The following is a 27,693-nucleotide window of genomic DNA, read 5'->3' on the forward strand; positions in this document are numbered from 1 at the left end:
ACACCTACCCTTTCGTTGTATAGCACTAAATTCTCTGATACCTAACAATCAAGTTCCATACACTATTAATAGGGATGAGAATGAAATAATTGATAAGATAAACATATCACAAAGTCAAAGAGAGAAGGGGATCCTCCACCAGAAGCAAAAGAAGGTAGCTTTGATCTAACTTCAATGATTTCTAATTTATTTGTTGTATTTTCTTGAGCACTAAACGTTGTTAGACCATCCGTAGTGGGGGTTTTTGGGCGTTTTTCCCTAAAAAAACATCGCACAACGCCGAACTCCCACCCCTGGGCGTTTTTTTCAACAAAATCTGGTTTGGCGTTGTTTTTTTCACGCCCAAAGCTCCTTGTGTGTTGACCAATCACCCTTTTTTTGATGGTGTTTGTCCAATAACATTTTTTGATAGTTTTTCTATTTAATTCTATTAAACCCCTTTTAACATAATGCCTCACATCCTCACTACACCTATTTATGAAAAACATCCTATAATGCCCTATTGCTGACTGGACTGTCTTTGGTTTTAACGTTGTTAGATATATATGTCTTTGATTTTAAGGTACTAATTTTAAAGTAAAATATTTAAATATGTTTCTTTTCCCGGTGGTTTGAGTTTCAGTCCAGAAAGTAACATTTTGTCATAGGGGTAGGCTAAATGCACCCCCATTTTTACTAATCGCACCTCCTTTCTAAAAATATAATTTTAGAAGTTGTTAAATTTCATCCCTCTAAATTTGTTTAAATCAGTTTATTTAAATAAAAGCTACTGATTATCATCAAGTAAAATTCATATAAATAAATATATATAATAACAATAATTGAGATAGTCAATGTTGAATTTAATGTTGTTCGTATATATAAAAGGTGCTGTAAAAAGTTATAAAATTAAATTTTGAATTTATAATATAAGGTTCACCACGTTCATCATTGTTGTAAGAGTAAACTGTCATTTTGGTCCTTAAGGTTTGATCATTTTTGCCACTATAGTCCAAAATTCAAACATTTTGCATCTGGGTCCCTGTGGTTTCAGTTTTATTGCCATTTTGGTCCAAAAATGAAATCAGGTCATATTTGTCTTATAAAATCCTGCAATTTTGTCATTTTCCTTAGAGGCAAATCAGGTCATATTTGTCTTATAAAATATGGCAGTTTACTCTTGTTGTAATAAGTTGTACAACCAGATTGAAAAGAAGCAATTTTCAAAGTCAAAGATGTTAGGCTGGATGTTATTCACAGTTTCACACAAAAACCGAGCAAAATGGGTAGAGTTTTTTTATATGGAACACCTGGGCTTGTCAACGAAGTGGCTTTGGCAATAGTCTGGAGTCTTTGGCACTCGAGAAATCTATCGGTACCCATTTTTCTCGTTTTTCGGTACCGATACTTTCGGTATCGAACGAGTACCGTGCTCATCCCAAGATCTCTTGTAATTTTGTTCCGTTCTTTTGTTTTTGGTCGTGTTGTTTGTATCTTGTATTTTTCAGTCTCTTGTTGTGCCCTTTATATTTATATATAAAGTGTGTTATGGTTCAACAAAAAAGTTGTACAACCAAATTGAAAATTTAACTATCACAATGCGTGATCAACATTTTACAATCAAGTTCAAAATTTAATACGAGGTTGAACTCTGTTTCTCTAGTTATTTTTTTCAAGTTGTTTTTTCTTCACATACATAATACAAATTTGGTTAGACAAAATGATAAATTCAAAATTTTAAAAATAGTTCTATACATAAATAATTTTTATGAATTCAATTCGTACAAATTTTGGTTAAGTTTTGGTATTATATAATTTTAACATTATTGTATTTTTAAATTATTAAAAAACTTAAAGTAGATGCAGTTTTTTAAAAATTCAGAAAATAAAAGATTTATTGGTATTTATTTGAAACTTCAAGGGGGAAGTATAATCAGTAAAATTGAAAGAAACGGGGGTGCATTTAGCAACACCCTTTGTCATATCCTTCACTAAACTTCAGTTTTGTAACTACTTTTGGTCCATATAACTAACGTACATCCATATTTTGTCAAACCCCATTTAGATGCAAAGTAAGGGCATTTTAGTCAAGGATACTTAACCTTTAATGTATATGTTGCCCAAGATCTTCAAGTGAACACAATGATAAACTACAAAAAGACTTTGATTTCTTACCAATCGTACGTTATTGTGATGATACAAAATTTACAATTAAAATACATAAACCTAGATATACTAAACGAACCTGACGCCTTCAATCCGCCACAACCCTTTGGAATCGACATCTCTTGTAGATCGCGATGTCTTCATTGTTTTGGCGCCCCTTCTGGAAGAATGTGTCCATGTGAACGTCACATCTGATCTTCGGGGTGTTCAAAATCAGATATCGGAAAATTTGGATATCCTTAAATTTCGGTTAGTTATTTTCACTATCTGAATCCGTATCAAAAAAATTCAAATATCTGAATTTTTGGATATGGATTTGGATAATAAATTGGATATCCGAAATTCTAAAAAAATTGTTCCAAAATAAAATTATAAATAAATAATATCATCTTCTTCGTTTTTCGGTGACTCAACCCCACCTCCTTCCTCGTCGTTCATCCTCTCGTGGGTCTAGATCCCTAAATCACCAGCCAAGGGAAGAACATTGCCGGTCAATAACCACCACCGATATGATTTAAAGCCTTGCTTTGATATTTTTCTATTGTAGTCTAGATTTCTAATTTGTTATAGTTACTGGGATTTTGATAGGAGAATTCAGATCAGAAGATTGGTATTGGTGGATTATGGAAACGCGAAGAATGTGTTGTTTGCAGTTATTTTGCTTGATTTTGATCGGTTTGTTCGTTTCGGAGATATACTCATCTTCTAGCATTGTGAGCAACATAATCGACGAGTCAATTGGTGAATCGTTTGAGGAGAATTGGATTGTGTCTAAAACTGAAGACTATTTAGGTACGTTCTTATGTTGCATGAGATTAGCTTCCTGTATGTGTTGTGAGAATGTTTAATTTTTTATTTATTTTCTAATAAAAACATTAACATGTTCATGACTCTACGATAAGCTTTCAAATGATTTGAGCTTAAATTAATGTCACCGGATTGTGGGATTAATAGGAAAAGATGAAGTTGGGGTGGGGTGGGGGTTGGTATTATAATATTTATATATACTTTTTTTTTGAACGACAAATTTGGATCATTGACGGACCACTGGAGTATCATCGTGCCACCAGCAGAACCACCCGATCATATCCATCTCCACTAAGAAATAATGTCTATACACCAATTCAGTAGGAAATCCAATAAATCTAGGAAAAACCCCCCTTTGTGGGAATTGAACCCATGACCTAATGATTATAAGCCTTATCCCACTAACTTTTTTGAAACTTGGATAAGGACATAACTATTACGGCTAAATCAAAGGATGGTCAAACCCAAAACTGATTTCAAACTTATTTGAATTATAAATGTATTAGGTTAGAACCCCGTGTATTACGCGGTTTAAATAAATGTAATTTTATATATCAAATAATAAAAAAGGTTATATCTTTAAAAACATGTGTATTACACAGATTAAATAAATGTAATTTTGTATACTAAATACTAAAAACGTCGTATCTTAAAAAAACCCGTGTATAATCGGGTTGAATAAATCTATCAAATGATAAAAAAAATCACATCCTTAAAAACCTCGTATATTACACGTGTTGAATAGATCTAAAAATGTTATATCTTTAAAAACTATGTGTATTACACAGATTAAATAAATGTAATTTTGTATATTAAATACTAAAAATGTCGTATCTTTAAAAAACCCGTGTATAGTCGGATTGAAAAATCTACCAAATAATAAAAAAATTATATCCTTAAAAACCCTGTGTATTACACGTGTTAAATAAATCTAATTTTACATAGTAGATGATAAAAAGTTATATCTTTAAAAACTTCGTGTGTTACACGAGTTATATAAATGTAACTTTGTATAGTAAATAATAAAAAAAGTTAATTTTTTAAAAACCCCGCGTTCTACACGAGTTGAATAAATATAATTTTGTATACCAAGTAGTAATAAGAAAAGTTATATTTTTAATAAAGAGTAAATTTCAAATTTCGTCCTTTATGTATGTCTAAAATATCAAATCATGTCCTTTGTCTTTAATATCTTCAAGAAACATACTTAATGTTTGAAAAACCATTCAGGTTATGTCCTTTACCCAAAACCTGGTTTGTTTTCCCAGTTAAGTCAGGTCATGTGAGAGGCACATGAGGGTATATTGGTCATTTTACCTAAATAAAATTATTTTATTTATTGTTTTTTAATAAAATTATTTTATATACATAATAAAATAATTTTAAAATTATATATGTATATATACTTGATATAATCAGAAGATTTGTCTTCTCTCTTCTCTCTTCACATTCTTTCTCCCTCTAGAACCACCACCACCACCCCACCACCGCCACCAACCCACCACCGCCACCACCCACCCCACTACCATCCACCTCTGATCAAACCAACACCATCACGACCTCCACCGTCACAGTCATGGTTCTGAACCACCTGCAACATCCGACGAACGGATCTAAAATCGAGCCCCAACCAAGAGACGAACGGATCTAAACCCATTGCCATAGCTCCGTACACCACCGCCACAGCTTCCTTGTCGACACAGATCCGCGCACCGCCCCGTCATAGCTCCGCCAGTTGTTGGATCTAAACCCACTGCCATAGCTCCGTACACCACTGCAACTTGAACGAAGATTCCACAACGTTCAACGATTGCAACACCGCCGTTCCGGCAAGTTCTCGACGACGCCGGTTCAACGATTGCAACAAACCACAATAACATGCTTCAGAATCTCAGTTTCGCATATAGAGATTCAAGTGTCCTTCATGTCTCATACAAATAACCACTTACCTTCAACACACTAGCAAAATAATGAATAAAACGTACATTTTATGTTTAGATATGCTAGAATATGCTTCAGATTCAACAAACTTCACTCCAAAACGAAAAACCCCAAATTTGGAAATTAGGGTTCTTCACACAATGTTCTGATTTATTGCAATCGGGTGCGAATCGGATCAAACGAAGGTTAGAATCTTGTTCTTTGTGAAAAATCATTCAAAATCGGTTTGATTTGGTGGAGAATCAAGACAATTAGGGTGAGGTGTGGCTATGGAGGGCTTGAGAGCTAAGAAGAAGAAGATGATGATTGAGAGTTTGTGGGGATAATTTTGACCTAATTCGCACACAGACGTGTTTGTTGGATCGGATCTGAGTTTTTTTATGTTTAATATTGTGTTTCGGACCCATTTAGGTAAAATGACCAATATACCCTCATGTGCCTCTCACATGACCTGACTTAACTGGGAAAACAAACCAGGTTTTGGGTAAAGGACATAACCTGAATGGTTTTTCAAACATTAAGTATGTTTCTTGAAGATATTAAAGACAAAGGACATACTTTGATATTTTAGACATACATAAAGGACGAAATTTGAAATTTACTCTTTAATAAATTAGGATAACATTTAATATTGATTTACTATTTATATATATTTAATATAAGATAAGTAGGAAAGAGAGGTATTTGTTTTAAAAATATATTAAATTAACAAAATATTTTATTATTAAAGTATAATAAGATTTAATATTAATTTGTTATTTATTTAGTTAATATAAGATAAATATAGATGTGAGGATACCTTCAATGAATGACACGTGTCCAAAAATTGGTTTATTTTATTATAGTAGATAGATTTTTGTATCTTTGAACCTGGTGTATTTCACCTTATTTTGTTGTAATCGGCTATTTATAACCTTGTATTTTTCTCTAATTACGCAATCAATTCATAGCAAATCTTTGTACCATCCAGATCATTCTTATGCTCTTTTTTCTTAGAATCACAGCTTTAAAGCCCTTCAATGGCAACCCAAATCACCCAAATAACAACCACATCCCACTTTCCAATCAAATTGAATGCAAACAATTTTCCATGGCGGAGAAAACAGATCCAATCTACTCTTATCGGCTTGGATCTCGACAAGTACATCATTGGAAATCACAAGCCTCCATTGCAGGAACTTGAACCAGGTCAACCCAATCATGAATACAATGTGTGGTATAGACAGGATCAGATCATCCTAAGCGCTATTCTAGGCAGCTATGCTGATTCCATTCAGCATAGCTATGCTGAATCTCGTTTTAGGGTCATCTCGCTTAAATCTAAACTTGCAAAAAAACTCAAAGGAACCCGTTCAATCATCGAGTTCCTTCAAGATATAAAAACGATTGCAGATGGACTCGCTATTATCCAACATCTTATTCATGATGAAGACTTTCTTATTCATGCTCTTGGTCAGCTTAGAGATGAATACGGCAACCTCGTTGCAGCCTTAAAGGTGCATGTAACTCCCATTCCATATCCCGAACTTTTTGACAAACTTGTTGATTTCGAAAGGGGTCTCAAGGACACATCACCTTTGTCTCCTCCTTGCATCACTACTATTAATTACACCCGGAACAAGCCAATCGGTTCACTGGGTGACCCACTCAAGGACCGGGTCGGTACAATTTTGGTACCAATTCCCGCAATTCGCGACAACAATGGGCAAAAATGGTGAAAATCGGCTTAATCCGAACTCCATGACTTGTCATTTTTGTAACATATCAGGTCATGAAGCCATGGAATGTCGCAAACTTGCCCGGTTCCTTAGATAAAACAATGTTACCATTGTTGCCCCTATTTCTAGTCCGATTGCAAATGTCACTGCTTCTCGGTCAACCACCGCACCGCCTACATGGATGTTTGACAATAGTGCATCCGACCATGCTACCTCCAATCATTCCACTCTCCACAGTTTGCCAAAATACGGCGGACCAGATGAAATCGTTCTTGGTGACGGTAAAACCTTGTCTATTTCTCATACCGGTAGCACTAAAATTCGCACACCTCCCCATTCCTTATCATTAGCAAATGTTTTATGTGTGCCAAATTTACACAAAAATCTTATCTCATTTGCTAAAATTTGCAAAACTAACCATGTTTCGGTTGAATTTTTTCTATCTCATTTTTTTGTGAAGAATCTTTGCATGGGGGCGTGGCTAATGGAGGGGGAGAATTACCTTGATGTCTACTATGGCATGGTCGGATGCACAACTTCACTTCGCCACCTCAACTCAACTTGATGAGACAGATGTTGTGAAGTTGAGTTGAGGTGGCGAATGGAAGTTGGCATATAAACTCGGTCAACCGTCAGTTCGAGTTTTCAAGTCATTAGCTAAATATTTAAGCATTAATTTCAATTTTCAGAATTCTCATTGTAATTCATGCTCTATTAATAAAATCCATATGTTAGCCTTTGGGGAAAATTCTTTTCATGCCTCTAAACCTTTAGAACTTGTGTCTTCGGATGTATGGGGCCAATCGCAAAATCGATTGATGGTTTTGTTTACCATGTCATTTTTGTTGATTTCTAAACCAAATATGTTTGGTTGTATCCTATATAAGACAAATATGATCTATCTAAACTATTTCCTCAATTTAAGTCCTTAGTAGAAAAGTTCTTTCAAACTTCTTTAATCTCCTTATTTAGTGATAACGAAGGTGAATATCAAGGACTTCTCTCGTATCTTCAATCCCAAGGTATTTCGCATTTCACTACCCCTCCTCATACACAAGAACAAAACTAAACCGATATAGCCGAGAGATGCCACCGTCTCACTGTGGAAACCAGCTTAGCTCTTTTACACTACGTTAATCTCCCAATTTCCTTTTTGTCGCACGCGTTTCAAACGACAGTCCATCTTATCAATCGGTTGCCCACATCGATTCTTAATTCAGCAAGTCGATTTGACTGCTTGTATGACCAACCTCCAACTTACTCCAAACTAAACTGTTTGGATTTCTATGTTACCCATGGCTTCTACCCTATGCCAAATCGAAACTCCACCCAAGGTCGGCTCCATTCATTTTTCTTGGATATTCTTCATCTAAATTTGCATACAAGTGCTATGAAACGACTTCCCATAAGCTTTGCCACTCTCGACATGTTGAGTTTGTAGAATCAAAATTCTCATGTCACACCAAACCATATCAACATCTCCCATTGTTGACTCTTTATTTCCCAATCTAAAATCCATGCAACCTTCATTGGCCACGACCCAAACACCACCCTTCCATACTCCCACTACCCAAGCCCAAACATTATCCTCCCTTATTCCATCGGCCCAACCACCATCATCCAAGACTCAATTTGTTCACACTTCATCTGACCCCACTTTCGTTCCCACCTCTATTTACCATACCCCTCCAATTCTCCCTACTAACACCAATTTACTACAACCAAATTCCTTGTATTCCATGTCTCGCTAATCCCACCTCTGCTAACACTAGTAACGTTTCACAAACTTCTCCTACTCTTGCCCTCCACTCCACTTTCTTTTCCCTCCCAAGCTACCTCATCTCCATTCACATCCCTCAACTCTCATTCCTAACCAAAGTCACACTCACCATCCATCTCCGCTACTCTAACTCAATCAGCCCTGACCTATAAACCCAACCTAAAATACTATAATCCTACACTCATCAATATAACCACACTTCATCTGATTCCTAACACGATTGAACTGTCTACCCATAATCAAGCACTACGAGACCTGGAATGTAACAAAGCTCCGGATAACGAGTTCAATGCCCTGCTAAATAACGGCACTTGGACTCTTGTTCCTCCAAAATTCTCATAAACCAGTGGGTTGTAAATGGTTTTTCCGGGTTAAAAGAAATCCGGACGGGTCTATCCAAAAGTTTAAGGCTCGACTAGTGGCAAAAGGGTTTCTTCAAGAATATGGCAAAGATTATTTTGATATGTTTAGCCCCGTAAAGAAATCGGTTACCATTCTCATGGTTCTCCTCGTTGCCTTGTCACAAAATTGGATGTTACGCCAACTTGATAACACTGCGGGGAGTGGAGGGGCTTGGGTGGGGGGCATTGCTCGACACGTGGCGAGGGTGGGATCCACAAGCTTATGGTGAAAATGAGGGGTGTGGTGTGGCGTGGCTTAGCTTGGCGTGGCCAGCCATATGAATTTTTTTTTTATTAAAGTAGCCAACCAGCCAACCCAAGCCAGCCAAGTCACCCTGCCCCCCACCCCACGCCAGGCTAAATTCCCAAGCCAAAGGGGCAACGCCATGCCCAAGCCCAACCCGGAGTGGAGCAGTTGGCGTTGAAGAGCTTCCCCCGCCCTACCAACGCCCCCACTCCCCACAGTTTAATAATAACGTCTTTTTACAAGGCACGTTACATGAAGAGGTTTACATGACTCAACCCCCGAGCTGTGTTAATGCTGACTTACCTAATCACATTTGCAAGTTATGTAAGCCCATCTACGGTTTAAAGCAAGCACTGTGTCCTTGGTATAATGAGCTCACCGACTTTCTTCTATCGTTTGGTTTCAAAAAGTCGTTTGTGGATCCATCACTTTTTATATATAATCAACAAGGTCTAAGGTGTTACTTTATAGTGTATGTCAATGAATTTGTCTTAACAGGTAACAATAATCAATTTCTTCAAGTGGTTGTTGACGCTTTAGCCAACCGATTTTCTATAAAAGATCTTGGCATGCTCCATCATTTTCTTGGCATTGAGGTTATTTCAACCGCTCGCGGCCTTTTTCGATCACAACACCGCCACATCCAAAACTTAATTGAGAAGTTTAATATGGAGGGTGCTAAGCAAGTTACAACCCCTCTTGGTGTTTGAGATCTATTAGCCACCAAAGGTTCCGCGGGAGTTGACCCGACTCCTTGTCGTCAACTTGTTGGGTCATTACAATATCTAGCATTCACTAGACCGGATGTTTGGTTTGTAGTTAAGAAGTTATCTTAGCTTATGCACTCTCCAACTCAGCTCTGTTGCCAAGCTTTAAAACGTTTGCTTCGTTATTTGAAAGGACCATACATCTTGGCTTGTTCTTAAACCGTGACTTGCCTTTGGATCTAAAAGCATTTTCTGATTCTAATTGGGGAGGAATCTCCTCTGTTGGAAGCTCAACAACTACAAATATTTTATACCTCCGGTCAAACATCATTTCATGGCGCTCTACTTCACAAATCCATTTCTCGTTCTTCCACCGAGGCTGAATATAAGGCCTTGGCGAATGCCGCTGCAGAACTAGCGTGGGTCCAAAATCTTTTGCAAGAACTTGGAATGCTGATCACATCAGCTCCGGCTAACTTTTGTGACAATGTCGCAGCAACCTACTTATGTGCAAATCCCGTTTACCACTCACGCATTAAACACGTGGAGCTTGATTATCATTTTGTTCGGGAGAAAGTCACAGATGGCACATTAGGGGTTCTTCATGTCATCATTCCGAGGACCAACTTGCTGATATACTCACTAAACCACTTGGTCGACGTCAGTTTCATACTCTTCGCTCCAAGATCGGAGTCTCTGATGGAGTCTCCATTTTGTGGGGGCGTATTACGGATCAATCAAAGGATGGTCAATCCCAAAACTGATTTCAAACTTATTTGAATTCTAACTGTATATTTATATTTTAAAAACTGTTGTATCTTGCCTTATTTTGTGCCTTAGTCTCCTCCTTTGAAACTGTTGTGATCTGCTATTTATAGCCTTGTATTTTTTTTTTCTTCTAATTATTCAATCAGTTCACAGCAAATCTCTGTACCATTATAATAACTACCTTGTATCCAAAAAAAAGGAGGTGAACCAGACGCTTTAGATTCAAATTCTTTTCTTTTTGTTGAAACGAACATATGGAATGGAATTTACATTCTAATTCCATTGAGAATGCATTCCATTCTGTGAAACGAACACCAGGGTTGTTTTTCTATTTTCTTTATTTTTAGTTAAGTTTGGTTCTGTATTGAACGTATTTTATATTTATATTTGTATTTGACAAAATAAAAAAATTTACCTTTTACAAGTTGTGTTTCGATCCTATTACATATGTAATACTGTTTTTGCGAAACTTGGATTCATATCCGAAATTGTAATCTTACACATTGGAACATATTTTTTTGTATTTTCTTTTACTTGCTTAATACTTATTATATATTTTTTTTCAGCGAAGTCCAAAGATATTGTAGAAACGGAGAGCAAAGGGATTCCAAAGAAACCAAGATTTTTATGCCTCCATGGACATGGCTCAAATGCTACATTACTTGAAGACCATTTTAAAAACTGGCCAGATTTTGTGCTTGAAAAAATGGATTTTGTATTCATTAATGGTCCATTCCCCGTAGATGATGGGCTATTCGAGTGGTTCACCAGCGATGAGGTAAAAGTACATATAAACCTACATTCCAAACCACTACATTATCTTGCTAAACCATGTTTATGTCATCCTAATCCATACTTTGTGCCACTAAGTAGTGCATGGAAAATAATCATAAGTAGTAGGGAAAAAGATATGCATTCCCAAACCCTCATATGTATTATATTTTTATCGATATTTAGAAGTGTATCTATGGTTGTCATATTCTCGATCTAAAATTAGTTCTTTTTTACATATTATTCAATTTTTTTACTTGTCCTTGCGAAGCAGACATTCAATTTTTTAAATACTAACTCGAACCCTAATATATTTTTAATATAAGTAAGACTCATTTAACCCGACCACATCCTAACTCGAATAAACATCACCATTTTTAGATGGATCGGTTTTGACCCGAATCCGTCTTGACCCAAATTCCTTCTTTAAAAATTTGTTACAAATTAATTATAGAATAAAAATATTATGTGACAAAATATAAGTGGTCAATGTTGTACATGAATATAGAAATAGGCATGAGGGATGTGAGAGTAGGGGTATGTGAACAGTAGCGGAACTAGAAGACGAATTCAGGGGTATCCCTAAAATTATATGTTTTACCATACTTTCATACAATGAAGTGTAAAATTTATTACTCTACAACAATATCAACGGGTGTGATTGTTATTATGCTACTTCAAAATTATAGCGTAATAATAATTCTAATTATTTGTACCATTTCCACATAATATATATATATATATATATATATATATATATAAATTTGTTACTGATCAAAAAAAAAACCATTAGCTAATAAGCTAAAAAAGCAATAAAAATGAAAACCAATTTTTGAAAGCAGTTAAGTAAAGTAATAAGCATAAAACATAAAACTATTAAAAGAAATACAAATAAAATATAAATTATCTTCAAATATTTGTCACTGTTTCGACAGGTGGACACACACTCAGCCTACAAGTTTCAAACTTTTAGAAAAATAAGATAAAATATTATTTTTATTTAAGATATTTTTCAATTGTCTTCACTATGATTTGCAACCTGAACCCTTCGTCTTCAGTTTAAACATTTTCAGATTTACATTCAGTTGAAACATTTTCAGACCTATATTTTATTCACCTTTCTCTTTTCATCTTATCTACTTTACTGCAATTTAAGAGGTCAAGCAGCACCAAGAAAACCATCGGAAGTCGGATCTCCGGTGAAGAAAAGCTAGTCGGTCAAGAAAGTTGAGGGGTATCCCGGGACACTCCTAGGATAACCCTAGGTCCGCCCCTGTATGTGAATGTTCTAATATCAATACTAAACTAATTTAGAGTAGTTAAGTGTAAACACAAAAAAGTGTATAAAACACTTGTATTTTTTGTTTTAATTCGGATATACAAGACCCTTGTGTAACCGTTTACCTCACCTTTTTAATCTTTTGTAAACTCTATATATAAGTGTATTATCTGATTCTTTTTTTTTTAAAGGGTTACCCTGGTGATTTTATAACATTAAAATAAAACCAAGTAGGAAGGCTAGCAAAAACCTCCTAGTTCTCTTAGCGGCATACCGCTAAAGAGTAAACAAGAAACAACCAAACAAAACAACCAATTCTAGTACAAAACACAAACTAGAAACACGGGACTTCAATCTTCAAGGAGATCTTCCTTGTTCAGCTTCCACTCCTCCATAAAACGCTTAACATTGGATGTTTGCTTGTACTTGAAGGATATTAATTTTGTTCTCACTGTGTTGATAATAATCTCAACAATCTGCTCCGGAGGCCTCAACCTGTTACTAAACAGTCTAGAGTTCCTTTCAGTCCAAATAGAATAAGCCGCCGCCGCAACAAGCAACTTACTAGCCACCGCATAAATAGCTTTGGAATTGGCTCTGGGGACCAGCCAACTCGAGATTTCGTCCCACGACTCCTGAACCGAATTCACGCCTACTTTGTTCCGCACACTACACCACACTGATCTCGAATAATTACATTGAAAGAACAGATGATCATGTGTCTCTAGATCCGCATAGCACAATAAGCAACACATTTGGTTCATAGAACCCGTAACTCTATGATGCCATTGTAAAATACGATCTTGCGTCCAAAGTTTCCTCTTGAAGATAAGCCAACATAAGAATGCATGTTTTGGAATATTGAAAGACGACCAAACCACCTTTGACTAATCAGCCGGATCGTTACGAATACGAATAGACTCCCACACCTCCTTAGACGAGAAAGGAACTAGTTTACCCTCCGAACTCAACCACAAGACTCTATCCTTCGCTTGAGAAAGACTCAAGGGCCGAAGCTGAAACAAGCTCGGGTACACCGTCCTCCATTCTTCTGGCCAAGCCCACGCTCCATTAAGAATCGCATCAGCAACTTTAGACTTGATAGAAAACCCATATCTGGCCATTTGACGAGGGGTAACAACATTTGCAAGCGGACAATCAGCATTCCATTTGTCAAACCAAAGAAAAGCAGTTTGGCCATTTCCGATTTTGCACCATAAAAAATCCCGAAAAATATGTCTGCATTTCATTAACCTCTTCCAACCCCAAGGGGAGTTGGCTTGAACCGGGACATCCCAAATACTACGCCCACGAAGCCTATAGATACGAACCCAGGTGGTCCACAATGATTCTCTGCCCGCTAAAAGACTATATATATGATATGCGATCAAGGACTTGTTCACATCTGAAATACGTCGTATCCCCAAACCACCCTCCAACTTCGGAAGACATACCTCTTTCCACGCTACTTTTGCTCTCCCCTTAGATAAGGTACCGTGCCCCCAAAGGAACCATTTCATTTTACTCTCCAGATCCTTTATTATACTAACCGGTAAGATGAACACTGACGCCCAGTAGACATGGATAGACGAGAGCACCGAGATCACAAGTTGAAGCCTACCGGCAAAGGAAAGGAACTTGTTCTTCCAATCAGCGATCCGTTTATTCATGCGCTCCACCAGAACCTTGCAATCTTTAACTAAAAGCCTCGTTGCCAGCAAAGGAACACCTAGATACTTAATAGGGAGCTTCCCCTCCTCAAACGGAACGAATTGAGCAATTCTGGCCTTAACCGAACTTGTTATGGAATCTAAAGGAAGCATCCAAATCGGCTGCTTTTGTAAGAATCAAAGTTAACACTTCCATCACCATAGTAAATAAATATGGAGACATTGGGTCTCTTTGATGTAATCCACGTTTACCTTTGAAATAACCATGAATATTCCCATTTATACTTAAGGTAAATGAAGATGTCGTGACGCATTCCATTATCCAAGAGATAAAAAGCGGCCGAAATCCAAACCCATGAAGAATATCCCGAAGAAATCTCCAATCGACTGTGCCGTAAGCTTTTTGTATATCCACTTTCATAGCACATCTAGGGAGGCCAGTTGTACGGTGATAATTATGCATAAGTTCCTGAGATAGAAGAATGTTATCAGAAATTCTCCTACCAGGAACAAACGCGGATTGATTATCGCTTATAATATCCTTTAACCTTTCAAGAATCCGGCTTGTTATTATCTTACTTATCGTCTTATAGACCACATTGCAACACGATATAGGCCTGTAATCCGTAACTACTTCAGGAGTAGTAACCTTAGGAATAAGGGCTATAAACGTATGGTTAACCTCCTGGAGCATTCTACCGGACTCAAAAAAACCAATCACCGCTTCCGTAACCTCACTACCAACAATAAACCAAGCCTTTTTAACGAAATCAGACGTAAAACCATCCGGCCCCGACGCCTTATTTTCATTAATAGAGAAGATGACATTTTAACTTCATCTGGAGTCACTGGCCGACACATAGAACTAGCCACGAGAGGATTAAGTTTAGTAGAGAAGACATCACGGTTGACCCTACTCACCATACCCCCATTCGTTCCAAGGAACCCTCGAAAGTGATTAACCAACGCCGTAGAGACCTCTACTCCTTCATACATATTTCCAGAAGTGTCTTTAATAACATTAATTTTAATTAACATGGTTCCTACACTTCACCATATTGTGGAAAAAAACAGTATTCGAGTCACCTGCCTCTAGCCATTTTTGTTTTGCTTTTTGTTTCAAGAATCTCTCTTCATCTAACGTTGCTTCCAGATACTTCTTTAAACAAACGCCCTCAGCTTCCTTAACTCCCATGTTAAACGGATCAGCATCCAACGAACTCTGCAGATTCTCCAGTTCAGCTTTCAGGTCTATCACTTTCTTGTGAAGATTTCCTTGTTTTCGCAATAACAGTCTAAATGGATGCTTTAGACCCCTAAGTTTCTTGACTACACGAAACATCGGAATCCCCACCACTTCCGCGGCCCACCCACTACTCACCACCTCCATAAAATCTTTTTTATGAGTCAAAAAATTAGAGAACTTAAAGGGTTTTGGTTTATTCCGAGAGGCCATAAGAATCTTTAATAAACCTGGACAATGATCTGAAATCCCATTCGGAAGAAAAACTCCATAAGCCTCCACAAAAGTATCCACAAAACTAACATTTACCATTATTCTGTCCAATTTCTTTCGGATCCCAACACCATTCTTTGGACGTTGGTTCCAAGTAAAATGCATACCATGAGCTCTAACATCAAACACTTCAAGAACGTTTACACAATCATTGAACTCTTTCATTGCAGCCGTGAGAGTAGAAGACCCGAAGCACTTATCTTCTAAATTCAGCACCACATTGAAATCCCCCATGATTATCCACGGGTTCGATCGAACCACTCCTTTATGCATTCTTAGGGACTCCCAAAGCTTCTTTCTTTCTTGGTCACTATTACTCGCATACACAAAAGAAACATTGGTCATAGTTTTATCTTTTTTAAAGAGAACTTGAACGTGAATAACTTGATCAGTAGCATGCAGCACCATTACATCAACATTATCCCCATTCCAACCTAACACAATTCTTGTACCTTTATTACACAGATTCCCGTTTGAAGTCCAATCCCAACTTCTAAAAACATTCTTGCAAACCGAATCAATATTCGCTACCTTAACATGATATTCCAAAATAGCCAAGACCTGCAGCCCATTATCTGAAACAAACTTCCGAACCTCCTTTTGTTTGAGGGGATGGTTCAAGCCCCTAATATTCCATGCAGCAATACTATCCATTTATAACCTCCTGAGCAGGTGTGCTTGCACCTGTTTTAGTAGATATACCAGGTTGAGAACCCTCTAAGAAATTACACCCACCTATCTCCCCGTTAAGCCTGACCTCATCAGCTTCCGTGCCCCATTCATTGTCCACATCTCAGGGCATCAAAAGTATTGCTAGTGCGAATACTCGGACCATTAAATGAACTCGGTTTAGTAGTATCCACCTTTTCGGCTTGTTTGTCAACCTTTTCAGCCGGTTTTTTAGGCCTATATATAAACCGTTGCCTATATTTAACATTATACTGATGTTTGGCACCCTTTCTCCTACTATTCCCACTCTTAAAACCCTGATCATCAACATTCTTTTTTTCATTAACTCTCTTGTTAGGTTTCTGATGGACATTAGCTGGACATTCTTCAGACCCATGGCCAAACACGTTGCAAGAGCTGCACCGTGGTGGCTTCCACTCATATTCCACCCTAATGATACTCTTAATGTAACCACCATCTTCAACATTTGGGATAGCCACAGTCACATTCTCTTTCAACTCCTTTTCAGCATCTAACTCGATTATAGCTCTTGCATAGCTACTCCTTCCCCACGAGTCCAAGCACATCTTAGTTGTTTCATTATCAAGCACCTTAGGGGCTCCTACTTTAGAAGCAATCAAGCTTAACCCATCCTCCGTATAAGCAGCCAAAGGAACATAATGCATCTTAACCCAAACGGGTATCTTTTTTAATTCTTCCTTTTTAAGTTCAGTGTTCGGCGACCATAGTTTTAGGAAAAGCGTTATGTTTCTAATCAGCCATGGACCATCTTGCAAGACTTGTTCCATACCATCTTTTGAGTTAAACTTGAAAAAGAAAAAACCTTTGCCATTCATCATACACTTTTGCAAACCATATTTGTCCCACTTATGGCTAACAAAATATTTAACAACCGGAAAAGCTAACCTTTTCCCCAGAAAATACCCGAATAGCACATTATTAAATCTGTCTTGAACCTGCTTAACCAACGCAATCGGAATTGTAACATCAACATCAACACCCTCCACAGCTTTAGAGTTTTCCATGAAACGGAAGTTTACCTTCTGAGTAGGTTTAACGGTAGCAAGTTTCTCTGCATATGACTGCCCTGGAACGCTATTGATTTTATCCAGGTTTGTGACTTCAGGCTCGCTATTTTTCAGGCTGACTGGAACGGTGATCTTCGATAATTCATCAGTTACATTAAACAGTTTCAGATCAGAGCTGACAACACCCCTACGTGGTGCAAAAGTATTCCCTTCAATGTTCACTACCCGGCTAGCTATTCCTTGATACGCTAATGGTGGCTTGAACCTACCGTCATGCACATTTCCCTCAGATTTTTTACGTTCATCCATGATAAACGCAACAACTCTCCCAAGAAACGAAACAACAGAATACCATGCAGAAAGAAACTCGAAGACCAACGAACAAGAAACCTGAAACCCTAATCCTTTAAACCCTAGTAACAATCTTCAACCCTTAACCAATTAAACAAAGTATCAATCTAGCTAAATTAATCTCAGTTAACCACAATCAATAACAACTAGTTTAATCAATCAGGGTTTCGAATTGAAGAACTAAGGCGGCGATTTGAGAAGAAAGCAGAAAAACCCTAGTTTTAATCGATCACAAATGCTAACGAGTTCGTTATAAAGTCTTGAAAGAACAAAACTCTAATCACAGACTGTTATGCATAAGATTACAAAGAAAAACTGATGGATTCAAGATGATGAATAGAAAATCGCCTTTTCTTCAATCTTCTCTTTCTCCTACTCTTCAGCAACAACAACTATGACTGTATTATCTGATTCTTACACTCTACTTAAAGTTGGTTTTGTATTAAATACGCCATTATATTGTTCCATGTACTAAATGGATATCGATGACAACTAATTCTAATACTTTTCATTTCCTTACTTAATTTTTCTTTAAAGTTTAAATAACAGAATGGAATATATTATTCATCTGAAATATAAAGAAATATATATAACTTGATTTTTTCATCATCTTTCTTACCCACATTCTTTTAATGTTTTATTTCATTTTATACACAATTCCCCAACCCCTTTAGGAACAATGTGCAATTCTCATTTCACCTTTCGTTTTCATAAAACTTTCTTTTCAATACACACATAATCCCATTACCTTTAAAAATAATCATACAAAATTTATGCTCTCAAAATCTTTGGTACTCGCTATTTTATCAAGTTTATCCATACAACTATCCCGGTATCTATTTTGATTTTGATGAAGAGTGGTGATTGAAGCGAAGCATGTAGATAAGACAATTGAGGTGTGTAAGTCTTATGACAAAACGTTTTTATCACAATGCAAGTAGTTAACACATGTCTTTTTATAATTAAATTGCTATGTTTATGACTGATATTTTCTTATTTTTGTGTTCATTTTTATCTAATTGAGATGCTCATGGCATAGATATGCCTCATCAATACTACGAATAAACTAACAACAATACTATACAATATATCACGAGTGGATTAGTAAAGTAAAAGAAAACGAGTACGAGATATATATTATATATAGAGAGAGAGATTAGGAGTTGATTAAAAAGACCATTTTCCTAAAAGAAAGACTAAAAAGGAATATAAGCATGAGATATGTCGGATCTCAATTTTCAGTAGAAAGGTAGGATATTAATATAAAACACCACACATAGCACAAAAGATCACATATTATAAAAATATATATAATATGCTCGATTTTTCTTTTGAATAATGAGTTTTAAAAATTAAATATTAGATTTTAATAATCTTAAATATTCATCATTGACGGCCAGCAGTCCCAACTATTATGTATAGAGAGAGGTTAGCAGTCCCAACTAGATTTTAATAATCTCCGGTCGCCTGAAAAACGTTTTTTGTCGGAAAACTCATTTTTGCTGGAAAACTAAATTATTAAGGTCGCCGGAAAACTCCACTTTCGCCGGGAAACTACTTCTTAGCCGGAAAACTCAACATTTTCGTCACAAACCTCTTTATAACCTTAGATTGGACCTTTAGGAACCTTTTTCTTGACAAAAACATTTTTTCGACGGACAGAGACTAATGACATTAGGGTTTTGTTAGTCAGGGTCATTGAAGGCTAATATGTTAATAGTATGAGATCGGTACGATACCGGTACCGTACCAGTACCGATACCGCAAATACCGTTACCGAAATTGAGAAAATATGGATACCGATTACCGTACCGTATTTATAGATTCGGTACCGGTACGGTACCAGTATCGGTACTGGTATTTCGGTACTTTACCACATTGGTACCACTTTGGTGTCATCCATTGTTTTATCTAAAAAAAATTCATGTTCAACCCATCCATCCATTATTAACTGAACTAGAGTAATATATAAATGAATGTAAATAAAAGGTAAACATATTAAGTAGTAAAAAAAATCAAAAGGTAAACATCCATGGATTCCACTTTTAACATCCAAATTCCAACATGTCTAAAAAATCATCATAATTGATTAAAACTAACCAAACAAAAGAAAATTGATATTGGTTTTTGTAAAACAATGTTTAAGAAAATATAACTACATAGTGGGATTTAAAATAATAGCAAAAATACATAAAGTCATTATTAAATTTGGTATTACTACCGGTATTTACCGAAAAATACCGGTACCGATACCGTTTTTTACCGATACCGAATTTCGAAAAATCTATTACCGATACCGGTGCCGTTTATGATCGGTACGGTACGGTATCGGTACGGTACCGGTATGGTACCGGTACGGTACCGGTATTTCGGTAAAATATCTCATCCCCACCAGAGGTTATTTTTGATGTTGGGATTGTTGCCGGTCAACGACAAATAGTTAGGATTATTGAAATCTAATATTCTTTTTAAAAAATATTAACTTATGAAAAGGTTTTTAAAGTTTAGAAAAATGGAGGAATTTCAATTTTAGGTTATTCTAGTAAGGGTGAGGTTTGGTTACAAAGTCCATTTTTCCTATAAAGTGTACAAAGTCATAAAACACCACAATCAGCCATAAAACACACTCAAAACCCATAAATAATATAGTGAATATCACTAGAACACAATATCCAAACCCTAACAGTCCTTAAAAACTTCAAACACACCATCGTACAACTATGAATATAAAACACAACATAATAATCAACATAAAACACACTAATGTTAGTCATTCGATAATCAACACCTTATCATCCAAAACACAACACAAAACCCATAAATATGGTGTTTTAGTAATCTCCACTATATTATTTGTGGGTTTTTAGTGTATTTTATAGTTGAGGTTATAGTATTTTATGACTTTTTACACTTTGTAAAAAAAATAGACTTTGTAGCCAACAACCTTTACTTAATATAACTTTTATTTAATCTAAAACACATATTACAAAAATATTATTACTCTAAACTTATCCATTAACACAACCAATCCAAGGGATTCATTTTTTTTTAACAAATATCATTATTATTCGAATACAATGTTAGAAATTTAATTTACACTTTTAAATTTACGTGAATTTGTAAATAAAGAAAATTTACACATGTGTGAGTTTGTCATTTACAAATTTTTAAATGTGTTACATTTACACATGTGTAAAAATCTAATAAGAGTGATTTTGAGAAGAAAAATAGTTGAAAGGTCGGACTGTCAGGTGGAATAAAAAAGGTGGGACTGCCAATGACCAATAACGTCTAGTAAGGATTATTAGATGCCAATATCCCAATTTTATTTAATATAATTTCAAGTTTTCAAACGTGTACTTCAATCATTCCTTACTTTCGCTTGATACTGTCGTCCAACCGTCACACATAAACCCCAAGTCTGAGTTCACTGGAAAATCAGGGTGTGAAATTATCCCTTACTTCTATTTGTGTGTAAAGTATTTTAATTAGGTTATGCTATGCAGTAGTATTTGCTTATGAAAACAAAGAATATCCTAGTTACAAACAAATACCACATATCAACCAACATCATTTATGTGTTATGTTTGTTTGTGTACCATATTATGTATAATTATATATTTAAGTGCTCAATCAACTTTAGGATTTTGCCAACTTTGAGAACTTTGATGAGGGCATAGCATACATAGAAGATCGCATGATAGAGCTTGGACCATTCGATGGCGTGCTTGGTTTTTCTCAGGTAAAATGCATCCATGATTTACTTCAAAACACATATTATAGACGTGGTATCTAAAATGTTATAAAAATATGGTTTCATCTTTAAAACCTTGATATTGTGAGTTTAGATTATTTCTCTTGGTTACACAAACACATAGTAAGCCCTTGTACGAACTAGTTTTTTCGTGCAAGGCTTAAGAAGCCACCGGGGAAGTGATGTGTGTATTTTAAGTTAAGGCATATATATTTGCATAATTACACACCGTTATGTATATAATTATGCAACATAATTATATAACCTCACATTGTTACCTTCAACACTACATCAATGTTATATAACTACATAGTATGTATGTAATTACTCATTGTTATAATTAACAATACATCAACGTTTTTGTTTAAAAAAATATAGTAATATTGTACTCGATCAAATTAAAGAAAATACAATTATTTATTTAGGGTGTATATTTAAAAATAATAACAACTATACAATATATAAAAGTCATACGTGTTTAAAGAAATGGATGGAACTAGATTTAACTAAAAAATCAATAACAAAGGCCGCAAAATGGATTTAGTCTACAAAAGTGTATGAAACGATCTAGACAATGACATAGTTTTTAAAAGTATACCCAGATAGCAGTTTCATAACTAATCTAAAGTTAATAAAAGCTGAAAGGGCAAAAGAGAGATTTTACCCTCTTGCGGTGACTAAGGTGCTGTTTGTTTTGTTAGATGACTTGTTTCGTGAGACGTAATTACAAAACATATAATCTAGAGTAAAGTTTAATTTGCCTCCCTGTAGTTTGGTGATGGGAGCAACTTGCCCCGTGAACATTTTTTTTCACTCTGCACTTTCATGCTTTCAATCTATCACACCATACAATGGCGTAGCTTTGTAGAGGCGGGAGGGGGCGGCCGACCCCCCGAACTTTTCGCTCGTTAGTGGAGAGTATGTAGTTTTCGTATAGAAATTTTTGGGTATATACGTTTTTGACCCCCCGGTTTTATAGAAATTTTTTGGTATATACGTTTTCGACCACCCGGTCGGAAATCTCAAGCTTCGCCACTGACACCATACAACCCTCTGTCAAACTATCACACCATACAACCCTCTGTCAAACGGGCATTATTTGACCATTAGACTTTGGGTGAAAAGATCAAACTAGCATGTTTGAGATAAACAGATGGCCAGTATACAAATTGCTCAATCAAACATGCAAATTGACTTGATTCATTGTTCACCAAGTCATGTATCATTAGATCTCTACAACAAACTGTGATACTCAACAATTACCCAAAAATATACACCACATTCAAACAAAATTCCACAAAAGATCAAACTTCTGTACACCAAGAGATCTCTACCTGAAGTTCTTCATACAACATCACGCGGCCGTTGACTTGTTTTTTTACGCTAACCCACACCAGAATGATCAGAACTAGATGCAAACACTACATCGAACGCTTGGTGTGCGTGCGTGTGTATAGGGATATGAAGCAATAGTGAAATAAAGAATGGGAGTTTGAATATATAATCTTAAGGGAAAAGGAAGCAACTTTATGGTTTAATTGTGTGTGATAGGATATGAAACAACAGTGAAAGAAAGAAAGAAAGAAAGGAGTAATGAATAAGTGAGTTTGTGCTGGAAGTGAAATGGGTCGACGGTGACTATGAGTCTATGACAGTGATGATCTTCATTGATGGTAACTGTAAGCTTTAACTGTGCTTGAAGATTTGAAGATCTTCATCAAGTGAAGCTTGGTTTGTTGAGTTTTAATCTAATTTAGCGCAACCTAGGATTGAGGGCATGTTTGGCTAAGCTTTTTAAAACAACTTATTAGCTTTTTGAAAAGTCATAAGCTTCAAAATGATGTTTGACAATGAGAGTGTATGTGAGGAGTTTTTTTTGAATGAGAAATAATTACCGTCAACTTGTTAAACAAAAAATGCTTCCACCGTTAGAGGCAGAGGTGCAGATTGAAAGCATGAGGGTGTAAAGTGCAAAAGAAAGTTTCAGAGGGGCAACTTGCTACCACCACCAAACCAAAGAGAGAAAAATTTGCACTTTACTTTACAATCTATGATTATACGAACAAGTACATTATTACGAACTACCTTAAAAAAATTAGAAAAATATAGCAATCTCAACTTAAAGGTAAAAAAAATTCTCTATTTTATGTAATATATTTTTTTAAATAGTATAGCATTAAAAAGTTATTTATAAAAAAAAATAGTGGAACTAAATTAAAGCTACTAAAAGTCAATAATGATGGTTATCTCTTTTTTTTCCTAATTTAAAATCCACATGTCATTAGCCCGTTTTGCACGCTAACCTTCCTATATATTTCCGGTTTTCTCAAAAAAATCACATAACACGTCATCTTTCTAAATTAAATAAAATATTACAGCAATATCATACTCAAAGCTAATGACTAAGGTAACGACTTGTCACATGCATTTCATCTTTCGGGCCGGGTGGTGTGGTTTCACGCTCCTAGGGCTTTATCACGCCATGTAAGCGGGGGCTTTATCATTAACTTGCACGGTGTGAAATAACGTCCCTCTATAAAGCTCCTTTTAACTATATTAAAAAAAAGATAAATAAAAACATAATCTAATTGTTTGATGGAGGTGGACCCCGTTGCTTTCTTGCTCTCACGCCCGCTTTTCCTTTGCAGAGGCCAAGGATAGCCGCCCCCCTTCCCCCTGGCGGAGGCAGAGTGGTGTAGGGGCACCAAAATGAGTGAGGTGGCAGGGGGCGTAAAACCACACCCTCTAACATTAAATAAGTTTAGCAAGCAGGGGCAAGAGGGAAATGGTCATTCATTGTTCACCGTTCTTTTAAATAGCCCAAGAATAACTATTTTATACATGACTATGTTTAGAAAAGTTAGACCGATAAAAAATATGCCATGTTGAATTGAGGTGCATACGGTGTGTCATAGACTCATAATACTAATAATGGCACATTATTATAGTTGCTAGAATTTCATGTTTCGTTCTTCGTAAGAATTATCTTTTTGACTGAATAACCTTATCATTATGTAAAGACATGGCTTCTTTTTCTTCTTTCATTCTAACTTACAATCAAAACACTAATTTATGTGTTTTTTTACAACATAAATAGGGAGCCGTAGTAGCAGGTGTATTACCCGGAATGCAGGCACAAGTAAGTGACATACTACAATACAAATTGTATGCATTGATTAACAATAATTCTGACCTTAACTAGGGTTCAGAATAATTCGGATATGCGCTGAAGTTAACCAATAAACATTTCTTTGATTTGAGAGATCATATTAATTAAAAGAAAGATTTTAATAACTTTTATCTGTATTGGTAAAAAGGATTTTATTAACAACAGGTTATACAAGTTTATTTCAATAATAAGTTCAATTATAGTTTGGGTCAAAGGAAATACTGCTGATCGTTTTAATTTATAAATAAAAACAATCAACAACTAATGCCTTTTTATAAAAAAAAAAAAAATCATGACACATAGCATCTTATTTGTCAGAAATAATAAGCGTAAAAGTTGGTTTAAATGTTGATTCGGTTATTTATACACAAGTAATCATAACTAACTGAACCATAAAAGCTTGCACTAAAAAAACATAATCAAATCTTCGTTTATTGGTTCAGTTTTTTCTTTCGATTATGGTTTGATTATCTGGTATTCTTTTCCTCATTCTAACCTTAATCATCATCATTGATTTATTGTATAGGGTGTATGTCTCACAAAAGTTGGAAAAATCGAGCATGTTATTATTATATCGGGGGCTAAACTAGGAGGGAGGATGTTTCCCATGCCCAAGCTCGCTGAAACTGCGTTCTCTTCTCCAATAAACATTCCTTCGCTCCATATTTTTGGTAAAACAAAATAACGTACAACTATGAAGTCTCCAGTAAACATTGAAATATACGTGGTCTAACCTTGTGTTTTTATAATGGGCAGCTCTTATTTTAAGTATGGATTATATATAATGTTTTTAACTATAAACTATTCAATTCATCATTATCGATTTCATTTCGGGACAACTAATGGGCTGTAATACATGAGTTTTATTATCACTATAAGAAAACCGGGCAATAGAGGCGACGGCTGTTGCCTCTAATGATCAAGATCTCTGTTGATGGGACGCTATTGACAACATGTTGCTGCTATTGGTCCGTGTCGCTGCTATTGGTTGTAGACCAATAGCAGCGACACTTCATCGCTAATAAGACATCGCTAACGACCTTCGTCGCTATTACCTTATGAGTATTAGCAGCGAAATGTCTTTTTTTTTCAATATTTTTGCTGCTTTTACAATATTTCCGTCGAATATACAAAACCTGTTGATTTCACGTTTTCAAAAACACACAAACAAAATACATAAACACAACAAACTACATAAACACAATAATTATATGTTCGTACATACTAACATTCATTACTTAAAAGTTAGTCGTTTAATTTGGACAAAACATCCTAAAAATTAGAATTTCGATTTAATCTTCAAAATTAGAATTTCGATTTAATCATCAAAATGCACCGGAATTTTTTTTTTTTTTTTTTTTGTAATACCAAATATCATATGCATACGCAATTTAGTACATCTTTAGGTGTCATCTTCAGTTCTTTGAAAAAAAATAATATGCTTTAGAGAAGATGTAAGTTATAATTAATGAACTAAAGCTAATAAAGAGGTGGTAGAGGCTTTGTGCCTCTTGGGGAGAGACCAGAGTTCAAATCATGACATGGGGTAGAATTGATGTAATTTAGGAGAAGTGTTTATGTAATCTTTGTCGGTTAAAAAAAAAAAACTATAATATCTTCATAAAATAACATAATAATTTACGTAATGACTTAATCCTATGCGTCGTGTTCTCTTTAGTACAAAAACATATTATAATTTTCCCGTGTATAGGTGAGACTGACATTGCAAGGCTAAATGCACTAGAACTCGTGGAAGCATATGTTGACCCTCTTGTGATATTCCACCGTGGTGGTCATGAGGTTCCAAAATTAGGTATATTTCAATTCAAGATTAATGTGTGTCATTTTTGAAATTTTACTAGTAACAAAATCATATACCATGAAACATCATGCATGATACTCAAAAATATGTCGATTAGAACCAACATACTTATTGCATCTCGTTTATATGTTTTCTCTTATTGTTAAAAGAATAAGAGTAAACTGCCATTTTAGTCCATGTGGTTTGGTCAATTTTGCTACTTTAGTTCAAAACTTAAACTTTTTGCATTTGCGTCCCTGTGGTTTCAGTTTTACTGCCATTTTGACCCAAAAATGAAATCAGGTCATATTTGTCTAATAAAATCCTGTTATTTTGTCATTTTCCGCAGGGCAAAATGATCATTTCTGTTTTATAAATAAATACCATATTTTAAAAGACAAATATGACCTGATTTGCCCATGAGGAAAATGATAAAATTGCAGGATTTTATAAGACAAGTATGACCTGATTTCATTTTTGGACCAAAATGGCAATAAAACTGAAACCACAGGGACCCAGATGCAAAAGGTTTGAGTTTTGGACTAAAGTGGCAAAAGTAACCAAACCTCAGGGACCAAAATGGCAGTTTACACTTATAATTATGTAACATAAATTACTATTAGAGTAAACTTCTGTTTTGCTCTCTACGGTTTGGTCATTTTAACGGTTTTGCTCCAATCCTTTCAAAATAGTCATTTTACTCCCTGATCTATGAAGCTTATCTCTATTTCACTCCCCACCCCTAACGTCGTCCAATTCAACTGTTGAATCCTTGTTCAGATCTGGGATGAGAAAAGACTAAAATGCCCCTCATGTGAGGGGCATGTGACCAGGATTTAACAGTTGAATTGGATGTGTTAGAGGCGGTAAGTGAAATAGAGATAAACTTCATAGATCAGGGAGTAAAATGACTATTTTTAAAGGATTGGGGCAAAACCGTTAAAACGACCAAACCATAAGGAACAAAACGGAAGTTTACTCTTGCTATTATTAAACGAAAATATTTGCTTGTTTCATGGCAGATGAAGATGGATTGAAGATCATGTTTACATTCCTTAAGGAAATTAATGCAATTGTTTGATGATGTGGTTCTCTTGTGTTGAAATCATTGTACTATGTGTTATATGTGGCTTGAAATCTTTTTATTCTA

General features: G+C 35.6%; 1 protein-coding gene across 3 annotated transcripts; it reads left to right on the forward strand.

The window, feature by feature from the left end:
* On the forward strand, positions 1 to 27,693 carry LOC110886667 (esterase OVCA2). 3 transcript variants are annotated; one of them, XM_022134502.2, is made up of 8 exons: positions 2 to 154; positions 2,734 to 2,937; positions 11,081 to 11,292; positions 21,463 to 21,561; positions 24,671 to 24,712; positions 25,269 to 25,413; positions 26,454 to 26,555; positions 27,566 to 27,693. In XM_022134502.2, the coding sequence occupies exons 2-8, from the start codon at positions 2,769 to 2,771 to the stop codon at positions 27,622 to 27,624; spliced, it is 828 nt and encodes a 275-aa protein (XP_021990194.1). In that variant the 5' UTR covers positions 2 to 154; positions 2,734 to 2,768; the 3' UTR covers positions 27,625 to 27,693. The 3 variants fall into 3 exon arrangements, with proteins under 3 accessions (XP_035831453.1, XP_021990194.1, XP_021990195.1); XM_022134503.2 differs by having other exon boundaries at positions 42 to 154; positions 2,716 to 2,937; XM_035975560.1 differs by lacking the exon at positions 21,463 to 21,561 and having other exon boundaries at positions 1 to 154.

This window comes from Helianthus annuus, chromosome 7 (assembly GCF_002127325.2).
Source record: "Helianthus annuus cultivar XRQ/B chromosome 7, HanXRQr2.0-SUNRISE, whole genome shotgun sequence".
In the NCBI taxonomy this organism is placed as follows: Eukaryota; Viridiplantae; Streptophyta; class Magnoliopsida; order Asterales; family Asteraceae; genus Helianthus; species Helianthus annuus.